The following is a 16475-nucleotide window of genomic DNA, read 5'->3' on the forward strand; positions in this document are numbered from 1 at the left end:
TCTTTCTAAAAAACACGTCAGTTGTCAAGGGGTTTATGAATTAATGCCTAACCTCCTGGTTTTGCTTTCCTACATAAAAAGGCAATAAATTGTCAGGAGTCTGCAAAATCAGCTATTCCCTTTGTTCATTTTTGTGAGGTCCGGCTATGATTCAGGTTGTTTGAAGTGCTTAGCATTTAACTAGACCAGTTCTGATCCTTTCCCTCTCTACCTCCAATATAATATTCTAAACACCATGCATTTACTGGAGATACATGTATAATGGCCGAACTTTCTCAAGAGATTTTTATTTGTTTTTCTCAAACAGTAAATTGAATTGTAATTAATTTGTATTTTATTGTACATGTCACTTAATAGTTATCCTCCCCACTGCATCCATGTATAGCCAGCTGCAATATATATATATATATATTCATGAATTATGCTATTATATAATAAGCAATACTCATCTGGGGGAAATCAATTAGAAGAAAACAAGACACTGACAGAATCAAAATAAGAGCCTTTAAAACATACTGGACTGAAATAATGAGCGGGCATTCAAGTTTTCAATGAAATGCCGCTACTTCCAAGCAAAAGGAAATCAAACATTCAGGACCTGATTTGTACCTTGCAAATAAAACGGCAACATCATTCACTCCTACACAATTTGATCTCCAGTTTAAGTCTTTCTTATCATGGTTTTTGTAATCTGTTGGCACTAAATGGATGGTTGAAATTCCAATGAAACCTTTCATTGTTTGAAAGCACTGATCTGACGGTCATGCTCTCCACTGCAGGTTTACTTGAACTTCCTCCCACTGTTGACAAATGTCCACAATCACTGATAGCACAAAGGGAAAATGTTGCATTCATCTACTGATCATATCTGCCTTCAACAGGATCAAGACCCTATTAGTCAATGCCTGAGGAGTCAGGTACTGGCCCTTTAAATGAGATGTGGGGCCTTTGCAGATCTTTAAGCTGAACATGTTCGAAGAAACGTCTTTCCATATATCCTAGAACTTTCTCTGTGAATGCGCACCATCAGATTTGAAGTCTTTTATTATTGTGCCACCCCCTCCACACTCTTCTTTACTATTACAATGCAATAATAGCAAAATTGTGTCGAAACAATTGAGCTTTTTGAGCTTATAAGTTGGCAGTGAAAAAGTCTAGAGGATTTGATGCATTGAAGAAATATCTCTCATTACAGCCCGAGACAGTTTTGACTTTCATTACTGGTCTTGTGTGTACCACCTGTGAATACAGAATATATTATCAGATGAAATGAAAACCTCTCTGTATTTTCAAGTAGCTTAAAAAAGCCGAGAGGACTGGTATGCCTCTGCACTCCACTGAAATGGCAACATAAACAGATGTAAAGGTCAACAACCTATCCCAGCATGCTCTTTTAACTATCACTAAATTCATAATGAAAGCACGTGTTATTTAATCTCAAGGTCTAACCACAATTTGACTTCTATGAATCCATTCCGATTGTCACCCTCAATGCTTTTGGCCATAGTTATTTTTAACCTGTTTATTTCCACTATGTCTGTTCAATTGGTAAGGTAATGATGACAAGAGAAAAACAAGACAATGCTAAAGCCCTACCCCAAGGCCCCATTCAAGACAACCTGATGCTTTGTTTTCCATTTAATTCATTAACTGTTGCACGATTGTCATGTTTGCCCATTCAACTCTAATTCTTCCTCCTCTCCTCGGCGGGAGGCGCTGAGATGGAGCTGCCACAGCTGACGGGGGAGGCATTTTCTGTCTCTCAGCCCCAGAGTGAATAAATAAGCCTCTAATGACGCCACCTTGAATTACTGAAACGCTTACAGCTATTAAAATGCAGAGTTTCCTCTGAATAAAGTGGAGTACATGGCTTGCCTTTCTATAAATTCTGACAGGTTCTCCAGGGCTGACTGTTGCCACCCAATTCCAAGACCCCATTGCTTCACACACTGCCAGCCCACATTCCAATTACAGAGCTGAGGGAAAAGTGGGCTCCTGTCATGATGCAGACTAGCATAGGCAAAGAGCCAAGGAGAGACAGGCAAAGAAATCAGATGCAGTCTTATCTAGTTGTTGTCTTCTGGCTGAAATAATAATGAAAAAACAAGTTAACACGGATGTATGATAAAATGAACTTGTACGTTATTACTGTTGAAGCCAGCAGAGTTTATGAGTTTTCACACAAGAGCTTTTAGTTCATTTGGTCAGTGGAAAGACATTTTTTTCATGAGCTTATAGTGAACTCTCGAAAAAAAGCTATAAAAGCTTTTACTGGGGTGGTAAAAGTAATAATATGTACAATTTAGGTACTGATATGCACCTTTTAGGTACTAATATATGTACGTTTAAGGTACTAATATGCACCCTTTAGGGTATAAGGTAAACCTTTTAAAGTTTTTTGGTGTGTGCACATCAAACCATATCAGAGTCTGCCTGAAAAAAAGTATGTTTCATGTGTACAGTTGGTTTAAATGCAATTGGGTCTTCAGTCTGAAAATCCTGCCATAAATCACTTGACAAAAAAATATATATTAGGATTTCAGTTACGAGATATGTTAGGAAGGACATTACATTCACTGCATCAAGCTCACACTGACTTATCTAGAAAGAGACGGTGAGATCAGGAAGGCAGAGGGTCAGTAACAACTTTGAACATAATAATAAACTTCTGTGTCCTGAGCATCCAATGTGACTCACAATGCGGCTCTTTTCCAAAAGCTAGTGAGCTGCCAACATAGGCAGCACTTGAAGAAATCCTAGGCGCAAACCCAATGCTACGGCTGTTCCAAAAGGTAGAAAGCATGATTTTGCTGCCTTCTTGGATAATAATGTAAACCAAAAGAACAAGAAAAGGAAAGAAAAACAGAAGAAACAACCTAATTATAATCCACCGTCACAGGTATTCTTCACAAGAGAGTCAACTTCCTAATTGCTCTGAGACAGCGAATACATTCTAAAATATAATTTATGAACTACTGTATGTATTTTTATGCTAAGAGTATAATTTTGTTAGCCTAGCAACATGCTAACACCAAATTAGTCTCTTTTTTGTAGTCTTGCTATTTGTTGCTGCAAATGTAAAGCATTCCAAATCAGTTAGGATGCATCCTTAATAGAAAGCGTAACAGGTTTTGAGTGCATACTGGGAATACTCCTTATGATTCATCCATGCACACCATTACAGGGAATACTGAATATTTTGATCCAGAGACTATATTGTAGTACAAATATGCACATGTATTTTAAATATACTCATGTGGCTGGAAGTGGAAATACGCTACACTTGCAAAACTGCCAGATTTCACATTCATTCATAGCGGTTCCCAATTCCCCATACAACCTGAAGGCTGCTAAAACCAACCAACTTAGATCCCTAATTAGTTGTCATAGACAGAAACAAAACACAAACCCTCTGACAGGCTGCTCAACCCACAGGGATTTCTTCAGTTGGTAATGCCACGGAACGTGAGACAGTGAGGTTGTGCACGACCCAGTACATGAGCTCTCTTGGTACAACGTGTCCATTTGAAGAGTTAATTGAAATGTAGTACTTTGATTAAATGAAATTAGTAAAAAATGATGTATTTCTAATATTCTGATATTTCTATATTATCCTCCTGGGACCCAAGAATAGACTTTTGTCCACTGTAGTGGACATGATATTTTAGTGAATTTCTCTGACATCATACATGTCACATGACACAACCTGGGTGTCCTGTAAAGAGCACATTCAGGACTTTTCAGAGATATCAAATGTTTGGAGGTTTCACCATGAAAACAACTTCTCCTTGGTCTTTAAACATATCTGACATTAATTTAGTGACCAAATGTAGCATTCTTATGGAAATATGATAATATATTGTAATTATAATTTAAATTGGACTACTTTTCAAATTGTATTTCATAAAACAACATCTCAGGAAAATGTTAAGGGGTTTCAAATAAAAAAAATACTTTCTGTTACAGAACAGGGCGTTGATTTCAAACGTGTCCACTGTAGAGGACATCCGGACTTAAATCATGTTTATCAGGCATTTTGTGAGACACAACAAGTGAATATGGAAATAAATTATACATCAATATTCCTATGAAATATTAGATATTATTACTCCAATTAATGCCAATTATTACACTTCTTTTTTCATTAAATGTTGCTCCAAGAACACATTAATGTGCAAATTAGATACAGTATATAGATACATTGCATTGAATGGGAATATTAATTTATGGCCATTTTACCCACATATTGCATAAAGTAAAATGGTGTATCAATTCATTCCGTTATTTCTTTCATAACATAGTTGAGAATAATCTTTATACAAATTTTGGTTGAAAAAATCCTGAAACCCCAAAATTTATTGGTGATTGAAAAAAAATCCCATTGTTTTTGCCTATACATATAATTTCATGTCATTTTATTTTTTAAACAACTTAGTCCTGGCGTCCACTACAGAGGACATAGCATAACGTATGAATAAAATATTATTTTTCAAAAATGTTTTTTTTACCATTTGTTTATTGTGCTCTAAACAGTGTGATGACATGGAAAAAAACTAAATTCAGGGTCTGGGTCTCAGGAGGTTAATACAATATAAAAGGTATACAAGTAACATTCTGACATAGACACACTGCTTTGTTCCCCAGCACACTGTATCATAGGCAAGAGTGCTTACTGTATATGAACAGAGATATCAGGGAGAGGAATATTAGGTATTCATGAAAGGATCAACTTTCACATTAAAGACTTTGCAGAGTTGCTGTGAGGTGCAGACTCACTGGTACAGAATCTAAAATGAGGCTTAATATTTCATGACATTTTAGATGAAGTTCAAAACATCTTAACCTAGCTTAACAATGTTCCAGCAAAATTGAGGACTAATGATTGTGATCCCAGTGTTGTTTTTTGCTTGATCAGTTCAGAATAATTGTATATGCCAATACATACACACAATAATGTTTTAAATTTATATCAGTTATGCTAATAGTTTTTGCAGTAGTGTCTACATTGGACTAGAGAATTGTGATATTTCACTGGGTCACTAAAAATTTAAACCACTGGGCCTACTGGCCAGTAGAAAAAATCCTTAGATTTGAGCCTTGCTAGAGAATCTCTATATATGCGCAGTGCTATTAAATGAAAGACAAAATAACTGAAGGAAATATCTATTTGCTAAACTAATTAAGCCAGCTAATATGATTCACATTCTTTTGGTATGGCCAATATATTTTAAATGCAATGAATGTAAATACAGGTATCGCATCAGTGATCGGTGTATCGGTCTTGGATTGTTTATAGAAAAAGTGGTATCGGTGCATGCATGCATGCACACATATATGCATACATGCATACATACATACATACATACATACCTAAATATTAGGGCTGTGAATCAGCAACTATGTCATGATACGATACACAGGCCACGATATACAGTATATCATGATACAGGTCTGCACTAATTTTACCTCAGCAGAATTTAGTATCACAGCTGTTTATTAAACACTGCATACTATCGGGCCATTGCAGTTACCCTCTGCATTATGAAGGGCCTCTGCAGCACTGTTTAACAATATAGGTAATGGCAATATAGGTAATGTTAACATTGGGCACTTCCCACCAGGTACAATATTCTGATTGTTTTCTTCTTGTTTTTTAAACACATAAATAATAATGTACTCATTCTTATTAATGTATATTGAAATGTACTCATTCTAATAAATGTATATTGAAATGTACTCATTCTGATAGGCTCACATGATTTCATGTGACACTGAAGACTGGAGTAATGGCTGCTGAAAATTCAGCTTTGCCATCACAGAAATAAATTACATTTTAAAATATATGAATAGAAAACTTTGCGTGTGTGTGTGTGTGTGCGTGCCTTCTTAGCCATATTTTTTGGGGACAAATCTGTACCCAGAAGTGACCTAAAATGACTAAAACTACTTTCATGGATGTCCTTATTTGTAATTTTTTTTATAAAAGTAAATACATTTTTTTTTTATTGTAAAAATGCAGAAATTTAAATGTCAAAACAGCAGTAGATCAGAAAAAAAAAATTTGTGTAGCCTTTGAAAAAACTATTAACTATGCTACTGGATAATGCAGAAGCAAAAATAACAATAATTTCAGTTAAAAATCTTCTGTCCAATAATTATTCCAGTAAATTCTAAACATAAGTGTGAACTATTCAGTGGAGAAGGAAGAAATCAAAGAGAACTTAAGTGTAGAACTTCTACACGCAAAATGTTTAAATTATTACTGAAGTAATCAATTACAATTGCACCATGTTGTAGGGGTGGGCGATATGATCAAAATCTTATATTACGATAATTTAATGTAACAATAACAATATATGTCTTCTTTTTTTTTTAAATAAGTTTTTTTGATATCAACATTTTTTATACCATTGAAATTTTATAAGTCTTGTTACCAATTTCAATATCACAAAGAACTAATACTAGCATAAGTAAAAAATAAAATAAAATAAAAAAGTAAAAAAAAAACTCTCAAGCTTACTGAAGACAAGTAAACTGTCAGTGATAAAATAAGAACAAAGAAACTAATTACCAGCAAAAGGACACCAATCTACAATAGACCAAAGACAAAAATTAAATAGATTTACCTGAAAACTTCAAGCACTAGAAATAACTTGAACTACATAAATTGTATAAATTAATCAAATGCATAACACTGCATAGTCTTTACTGTGTAAATTAAATATACATTTATTCTCATTAAAATTACAAAAGTGATTTAGTCAAGAGCATTGAGAGATTTTCTCATTTTTGTTGTTTGATTAACAGTAATGACACACATGACAGCAGGTATATTAGGCTGCTGTCCCTTTAAGACTACATGGATCCAGTATACTGTTCTTTCTCAACTGTTTTCATTCACTTAAGACATAAATGACTGTTTACGAGGCTTTTTGCGCTTAATGGTTTAAAATGACTTGTTTTTAAACTGCATTTGCTTAAAAACAAATGCAAATGATAAGCTTTCGTGACTGCACAGCACAGCAACGTCACTTCAGCGTAACCGAGACGATAGTCCAAAATCTCTACAAATTTCTTTTGGTTTATCATGCCGACTGGTATATCACCGACCCCTAGTTTGATGTCAGTGACACAATCAAGCCAAGTTGAAGCCACTGATGTAACTGAACATGACAGACCAGTTTGGCAATGTGAAACAGGGAATGGCATTTGAGAGAGGCCACAGAGAGATCATGTTCTCTGAATAACGTCTTAAATTTCAGTCTGTTTGTCTACAAAACTATTGTATGACTTTAAAAGACTTGGAATTTGGATGTTAAATAAGGTTAGAAGCCCTTGAAATTTAGATCTCTCTGTGTGACAATCAATATTTCATGACTGAACTTCTTCCATAGAAGTCATGAACAAAACGTATACAGTAAACCTTTCTATTCAGTCTTACTGTTGCCGCTATACTGGAAAGTATGCAATGCCAGGCTACCTATTTCTTCTTGATCAATAAACAAAATGGTGGTTGCTGATGACAAACAGACCATCGCTCCTAATATTAAGCTAAGTTAGATATATAGGGTCTATGTGCAGAATAGCAATACATTTTATCTGTCATTCACAAACTAAGCACATCTATAAAAGAATAATGTGGTGGTCTCAAACTGCTCTATTTAATGGTGACTCACCAAGGACTTTGACAAATGGTACTGTCTGGTAAACAAGGCTAAGATTTAAGTGGTGGAGAAGATAGGTGATTATTCTCCAAAAAATGTGTGTGGGCTATCCTCATTCGATCCCTACAAAACAAACAAGCACACTCATTCTCTGATGATGCCCAGTATTGACCCGTCGGCTAGAAAGAATGACCTAGCAAAACTGTTTCGTCCACACAAATGTTCAGGATACATCAAGATAGCTCGAAGAGCCCGCAAGTACAGTCTGTTCAAATTTCCTAAAGGACAAATAAGACATTTTAATCGCATTACGTACGATTTGGGGTTCCAGGATTTGTGCCACTGTAAGAGTCAATCTAGCAATTTCATTTTTGATACAATTCTGCAGGAGATTAAATTTACCTCTCACCGATTCCTATTACAAGACTGCTGTTCATCATGTGTTTCCTGTCGTTTCTCCTCTCTCTCTTTAGTTTTTGTCGTTACCCCAAAAGTGCTTGTATATTTTCTTAGCAGTACTTATTAATTATCCTAGATCATGCAGAGATACATGCAAGTAATGTATTCTAAGGACAAAAGATCCATCATGATCATGAAACAGCCCTCGGCTAAGAGAGTGAAAAAGAAGGACATTCATTTTGTTGATTATAATTACACAGAAGAGACTCAGTGATGGGGTACAGGTTACAGCCTCTAACTACACATGAATAGTCTGTATTAGTTTGCTTTATCTCAAAGAGGGTTAGGGTTCTTACAGTGATCTTTCTCTAGTTAATTATAGACAGTGGACTTAGAAAACAGAGCGCATAGAAAATAAGCATATTTGCCACTGCTGAGAGTCAGCACCTCCTACTGAGGTGTCAACCATAAACACCAAGTTTACTTTGCCGGAGAAACACACAATAACAGCCTACCAGAGAATTTAGACAAATATTCGTCATGCAACTATCTCCTAATGACTGGAATGTGAGGGGAAGCCAATAAACAAAGCAGATATCTACACAACAGCTCAAAAGAATAATTCAATATGTGTAAAAATGGATATCATATTTATATGCCTAAATATGAACTTCTTTATAAAGCTAAAATTGTAATCAATTTAAATGAGCTAAAAAAAAATGAAAGAGTTGGAACAGATAGTAAAGGAAAAGCAGCCAACATGGGAACCAGCATACATGGGAACTCCTTCAATAGAAATTAAAAAGCATCCCAGGTGGCACCTCATGAAAATTCTGTCATTATTTACTCACCTTCAAGTTGTTCCAAACCTGTATAAATGGATTTCTTTTGCTGAACACAAAAGAAGATATTTTGTAGAATATGGGTAACCAAACAGTTGGTGGGCTCCATTGATTTTTTTCCCCATACTATGGAAGTCAATGGGGCCCCTCAACCGTTTGGTTACTATGATGTAAAATGTTACATTTATTATGTTATATATAAATGTTACCATGTTATTTCACATGGACATTATCAGTAATTATGCTGCTGAGCAAAACGGAGAACATTTTTTAATTTTTTCCAGCATAAATTTGGACCATAAATGGAGCCACTCCTCTAAAGACAGTCTAATTTACTTTTGACTTATTTGCCCACCGTTAAAAAGAAAATTCATCAATACAATCATAAAATGTATATTTAGATCCACTTGAACTTGGCAGTATTTAATCATTATGTTATTGCGTAACATAAAATCTCATACTACATCCTACACTCCAACTGCTATCTATAGCCTATAGGCAAATTTTTTAAAAGGGGAACACACATGTAGAACTAGAATCCCAATTTACATAATGAAATGTAAAAGGTTTTCACCAACGTTTGATGATTTCATAGTCATTAGTAACACATTCATTCCATATTTTCAGTAAGACTGCAAACATACATGTATGAAAAACTACTCTAAGCTTTAATTAAAATTTAGTTTGACATTTTTGGCCCTTTGAAGTCAAAATATACTTTCATGAATATGGATGTAAGTTCAACACAAATTTATCGATTCTTTTAATAAATATAGTCAGCAAAGTGGAAAAATATTGTTAATGCAATGCAGTTCAAAGCCACCCTCACCCCTAAAAACCAAACTAGTTTAGTAATATATCGCTAAAGTAGTTATTTATCAATGAAAAACATGGCAAACCATAATGAAAAAAGTAGTTGATATGAAATCTGATGAAACACTCACCTTTTACAATTAACTGAATGAGCTTTGGGCGTAGGTTACGTTCACTCTGTATCGAGCAGGTGTACAAGCCCTCGTCCGTTACATCCACTTTCTGTATCTGTAAGCTGTATTCATGTTTATCCCCCACATTCGATACGATGGACACACGAGGATCCCCTGACCACTTGTCATTCCCTGCATAAATGATACTGGAACGGTTCAACCATGCTCCTTTTGAGATCCCATCCAACAGGTAGCATCTGAAATCAGAATGAAGGCAGACATTTCAAAACTAAGGACCTGGACGACAGATATTACAACATCAGCCAGATCAGTCGTACTCTCTCAAGAGCTAAGAACATCATCAAGGACAATACTCATCCAGGCCACCATCTGTTTCAATTGTTGCCTTCTGGTAGGCGTTATAGGTCTATACAATCCAGCACTGCCAGATTTAAAAATAGCTTCTTTTCAAATACAATAGTTTCCATGAACAAATGTAGTAAGACAAACCCAGTCACTCACTGTTACTTTTTGCACTGCGATTACTGCATTAATTCTATTTTATTCTGTTTTTATTCTGTTTTATTTATAATTTTTTAATGTATTGTAAGGATTATTTATTGTACACACCTAATGGAGAGTGCTCCTAATTTCGTTGTATTGTAAAGTACAATGACAATAAAGGCATTCAATCAATCAATTCAATCATTTTCATAATGACCAACTCAATGTACCAAGAGCAGCGCAAATTAGAGTCTGGTTTAAGACTGGTTTAAATAATGGCGCAAATACCAGTATATTGACTAGCAGAAATTCACAAACCTTAATAAATCACCTTGCATTATTCATTTAAAAACTCTCCTCCCATAAATTTTGCATCTGAAAGGGAAACTCCTACAAATAGCCTACAATAATGTCAGCCGCAAAAATAACTATGTCCACGCCTTTTTAGCGCTAGTTTTTCACTAGTAAATCCTGTCAGTAGTTTGTAAACGCCAAAAGAGGGTTTGCACTGGAGCAAGCTGTTAGTAATTCTGGCTCTATGAATGAAATTGCAGATTTACACAGAACATATTGACCAAGTTTTAATTTTTGCAAGACACAATGCATCTTTCCACACGTAACACTCCAAACTGACTAGAATAAACCAAAAAAAAAAAACAATAAATTGATTTTATTTTAGACAGTGGGAAAAGTCATTCTGACTGTTTAATAAACACCACGTGCAATTCATACAAACGACATCAGTCCCTGGTGTGCACAAAAGAAACTGTCAAAAACAACAACAACAACAAAATAACTATTTAATATTTAAGCAGTAGCTCCCAGCTGGTGGGTCGAGACCCAAAAATGGGTCACACGTCTGTTCTAAAAAAAAAACAATGTTAAATGCAAACTAAAATGCAACTAAGTGTATAATCATCCATTTAGGAGAGCAAATTAAATAGGCTTATCAACTTTTTAAAGGAAGGAGAAAGTGGTTCCCATATCTTTTGCTGTTGATGTCAAAAGCCATGCAGCCCAATTAAAACCAACAGTATTTTGGTGCAAATCCAACTGTCACTTCGTAGAAACCACATTATGCAGATCCTAACATGGACAGGTTGCATGGCATTCCTTCTCCCTCAAAAAACATGTTTTTGTTTTTTAATTTCAAGGTCATCCTGTTTTGTTTTTGATTCTGGATTTCTATCTTCTGTATGTGTTTAAACATCTTCAAATTGGCAGTTCTGATTTCAAAACACAACACACAAATATTTCATGTTTTTAAATCTCATGTAATTTCCATATTCCATGGCAGTATTATCAGGCTATTTTCATGTTGGGGAGATACACTATTTAAGATATACCAAAATAAAAAATTGTGAAGAAAGTCAGTCATGAGAGTAAATTATGACAATTCTTTGTCATAATTGAGGGGTGGGGGAGGAAGGGGGGCCTATACTTTTAATATCATCTTATGTTGTACGTTATTTTACTGTTATCCTAAACCTGAACAGAGATTGGTATGCATATATTTAACAGGCTAGTTCACCCAAAACTTTAAATTCTGCAATTACTCGCCCTCATTCATTTAAACATGACATCTTCAAATTGACAGTTCTGTCCTTGAAACACAAGACTTTGAAAAAGTAAACCAAACAAACAAAAAAAGATGCAGCTTGGAACTTTAATCTGGTTGCACGTCTAACATATTTGTTGTTTGTCAGCAGTGATGAGAGTTATTCACACAGGATACTCTTGAGGTTACAGGTGAGATGGGAGTCAACATATCCGTCAGTACCTTGAGGGGCTCAGCTCACTTCCTCAGAGTTGAATGGATATTTCTCAAATGTGATGGACATGTTCCCATGCCACAAAAAAAAAAAAAAAAAAAAAGAGGCTGATGTTATGAAACGGGATTTAACTTTTGTTTCACTTGGGCTTGTTAAAAAGTGTACACACATTGATAAGACAAGATGACACAGTTGAGTTACCATTATGCATGAGAAAAGCCCACTGGAGAATGTGATTTAGAGCAGATCTTATTAAAAAATGTATTGCTGCTTCTAGAATACAGCCTCCTAAATTAAAAACATTTCATAATGCCAAACTGCATGCTGTGTACAGCATCATAAATCCAATAAAAGTAACAACTAAAACATTAATTGTTGCTTTTATTAGTACCTAGTACCATCTTAAATCTAAAATGTATGAAAAACCATCTAAAATATTAGTGATAATATTTTGCCCAGAGCTTATGCATGCCACATCCCTGAATTTCAATGACAGATAATAGGGTATAACTTATGTAGGCTTAGATTCATAAGCATAACTAATTAATTTCAATACAGATGCTATAGCCTTCACATTAGCATTAATGTCATAATAGATATGAGACACTGCAACAGTTTTTACACTTCAATAAATAATTATCCAAATAAATAAAAACTTGTGCTAAATGAGCATGCATACAGTATATAGCCATAACTTCACATTAAGTGTTCAATCAAGCATGCACATCTACAAGTGATTGCAGAACATGGAATCACACATCTTAAGCACATTCCTAGGGTCTGGCAAAATATTAATGCTCAACTTGTTCTTACAAAAGACATAATTCTTCTTCTTCTGGAATCCCCCTGCAGTCAATTATATCCCTTAAAACTCATCTTTGATAATCAAAATGACATATTTAAATATTTTTTCCTGTGAAAATAATTTCTCCATGCCTTTAAATAGCTTGAATGTAACTCTACTACACCCTTTCTACATTTAGCATACACCGAACCATTAATATGCAAATTAGTCCCGCCTCCAATCAATCACACCAGCTCAGACTACCTGATCCACTCGGTCAACTGTAGTAAACGCTACACATAGCAAGTGTAAATACTGGTTTAATTCTGCCATATATGTTTGAAAAGGAAACATGATTTAGAAGAAGAAATGGAAGAGTGAATTATACAGGGTCGTCTACAAATCGATGTCTCAGAATGGTAATGCATTTTATGTATCGCTCTCTACAATGTCGGACACATAATGGTAATTAATTTGATTAGCCTTTGGCATGACTACGTAATCAAACAGCTAATTACGTGTTGCTAATGTTACACAAACCATGTTCCTTTCACCATCTCAAAGTCAGACAACTGCCTTCTAAATATCAGAATCCTTAGAAACGCTTTGAACATTAAGAAAGTCTGTGAAAGGCATATAGTTAATTATAGTATCATAATATACATCATATACATAATTCACCAGCTATATTGTAATATGTACCCGATTTTTCCTGTACCTTCTTAAAGGTGCTCTTGTGCTCACTGTGGAAAAGCCCCGCCCCACACGTTGTCGGTTCTGGTTACATGTCTGTGATGGTAGGAAACGGGTGGTTCCAAACTGCGTTTTTGAGACTGACTTCGATACACTGCAGTTTTCAGAAGAAAATACTAAGCAATGGTTTGACTGTTGAATTTGCACATAAAGCACAAGGGTTTTGATTGACATGAAGCAGAGTAAATAATGATAATTTTGAATTTCCTAGTGAACTATCCCTTTAAGAGTGTGATTTGCAATGTTAGATCATGTGATGGATTTTTTAATTAATCAACTTTAATTAATCAACTAACATTTGTTTTTCTTGCATGAACGACATTCATATGCTTTTAAATGTTTACAAACTCTTTGGGGAAAACTTGTGACTTTGTGTGCATAGGTTTAGTTACCTATGATCACGCGCGTGAACTCGGCAATCGACTACTTTGGACTTCAACCGAAAACAGGATGTAAACACAGGTATTTGCGCTGGCTTAAATAACATCATTTTTATACATATCTTTCACATCTACTGCAGTCAGATTCACTCGTGTTCACTCTGAAGGAATCACTCACATTTTCTGTGCACTTGTAATGACACATCAAGGATGTTAAGAGGCTAAAAGCAGGTTTAAAACTTGCCCCATTGAAGTCAACAGGGTGCAAATTTTAAAAATAGAATAACTCGGTGTAGGCAACACCGATTTTTGTCGTTGTTCTCTGTATTGACAGCACTCCAAATGTACAAAAAAATTAGCTCAATGTTAAAATTGACCGGAGTTCTCCTTTAAGGAATTGGGTGTCGATTTGGAGACACCCCGGATAAAGGTATTGGTTTCGATTTGGAGACGCCTCAGTTAATAAGATCAATTGGGTATCGATTTGGAGATGCCCCAGATAGTTAGGTTTAGGGAAAATTTATTTGATAAAAACTGTCTGATTATTTGGTAAAAGCTAAACTCTTCGATCTTCTTGTAAAAGCTCCTCAGGCAGACTCCCTACATCCCTGACAGTGAAGGTTTCATCACCAATTCTAACCCCTGAAAAAGCAGGATGACTGGTGTTAAAGCACCGCAAAGATCTACTCGGACAAAGCTCACCATACCTCCACACAAAGGTGTAAGTTCCCACTGAGGTGTAGGATACTGTGAAGGAAAGAGTACGGACCTCCACGTGTGCTATATTTCCTTTGTGCCACCTGAAAGAAACAAGTGGAAGAGGTTCAAAGGCGATTTCAAGCACCTACTAGCATGTGTTAGCCTAGTCTTTGAACCTTTGGACTTCTGTGGGACTTCTGTGTGTGTGCACACTATAACTCACTAGGGGCAAGCTAGTTTGGTTTGTAGTTAAATAATTAAAATAAATACTTAAAGATTATTTTATCTTACAATACTGTAACTTGAACTTGAAAAATGCAGTAAACACTCAATAATAAAACAGAATGGGATTATTTAGCTTCTCATGGATTCAACGGGTTCAAATAATGTTACTGTTATTACATATAATGTGAATTGTGCTTCTAATGCTTAAAAAATATAGGCCTAATGTGATATTAAAGTGCAGAAATACCAGCACAACTATATTGATTTAATGGAAATGCGGAAGGAAGCCTTTTAACTAAAAGATAATTAAACCATATGCTCACTATAACTTTCGTTAACAATTCATGGCTAATTTTAGCCAAGGGTTGGCCTGGTTTTACATTTGTGATATGTATGATATATTTTAGACCAGGATTTTTTTTTTTGACATCTTACCTTCCATGTAGAAAATTTACTTTGACATGCAAAGTAGATTGTATCATGAAAAAAACCTCACTTCTCTTAAAATATATTTTTTTCATGAATATCTCTCAATCACAGGCAGCTGTCTATGGTAAAAATGCCAGCTTACCCACTGTCGCATCTTACCCCACTCTCCCCTATCCCAAATCCACTGCAGCCCTGTATATTTTGCATCCAGATTTGTATTTCCAGGCCAATTCTCATTGTTACTAATTTAAATAAGCATGTGCTCTCAAAGTCTCAAAACAGCAGAGAGAAGAGACTGTAATCAAGTCATGTTTGTTCTTCCTCTCTCCCTGAAATTTCCCTTAATCATCCTTATTCATCCCTTCAAAGCACTGCTCTATGAAGCTCATAAGGGCAAACCTCTTCACTGGTGGGATTTTTCATCTCATGATCTCTTCAAAATCCACAGAGGCTTTACACATTGTGAAACACTGATTAGGTCTTCATCTGGTTTATTCTGATTCAAAACATGCTTTCTGAAAAGCAGATTCATGAGGCTTTTGTCTTTTTTTGGCTTGAAGAGTATGTTTTCGGATTTGACGCATCTAAAGAATCGTGCCACCATAAGTTAACCACACTGATATCCTTTAAACACTGACTACGTTGAGCTCCACCAATTACAGTTGCTTTTACAGTACAGAGTGTTTTCTGTAATCTAAACTGGATTTTCTTTTCATTTCAGATTGACCCAGATTTTTCTTTGTTCTTCTGATCCCTCTTTCCAGCTGAATGATTCACTTAAGGTATGTTTCCTGGCAAAGCCTTTGAGATGGATTCCATTAAGGTTTAAAGAACTCTGAACACACGGTGTGTTTATTTAAGAAAGATGTGCATTTTATAAAAAAATAAATGCATTTACCAGAATAAATGTGTTTATTTTCCTTCTCCCTTCTACCGTTCAAAGGTTTGGGGTCAGTAATTTTTTTTTTACAGAAATTAATCATTTTATTCAGCAAAGATGCATTAAATTGATCAAATGTGGCAGTAAAGACATTTATAATGTTATGTTATTTCAAATAATCCTGGAAAAAAAATGTTTTATACAGTTTGCACAAAAAG

General features: G+C 35.2%; 1 protein-coding gene across 1 annotated transcript in view; it reads right to left on the minus strand.

Annotated features, from left to right (window-relative positions):
- negr1 (neuronal growth regulator 1) overlaps positions 1-16475 on the minus strand; it is a 153798-nt gene that overhangs the window by 112786 nt on the left and 24537 nt on the right. Inside the window, exon 2 of the mRNA XM_079882816.1 lies at positions 9850-10088. Within this exon, the coding sequence (XP_079738942.1) occupies positions 9850-10088 (239 nt within the window). The remainder of the gene's footprint in view (positions 1-9849; positions 10089-16475) is intronic.

This window comes from Squalius cephalus (assembly GCF_949319135.1).
Source record: "Squalius cephalus genome assembly, chromosome: 10".
In the NCBI taxonomy this organism is placed as follows: domain Eukaryota; kingdom Metazoa; phylum Chordata; class Actinopteri; order Cypriniformes; family Leuciscidae; genus Squalius; species Squalius cephalus.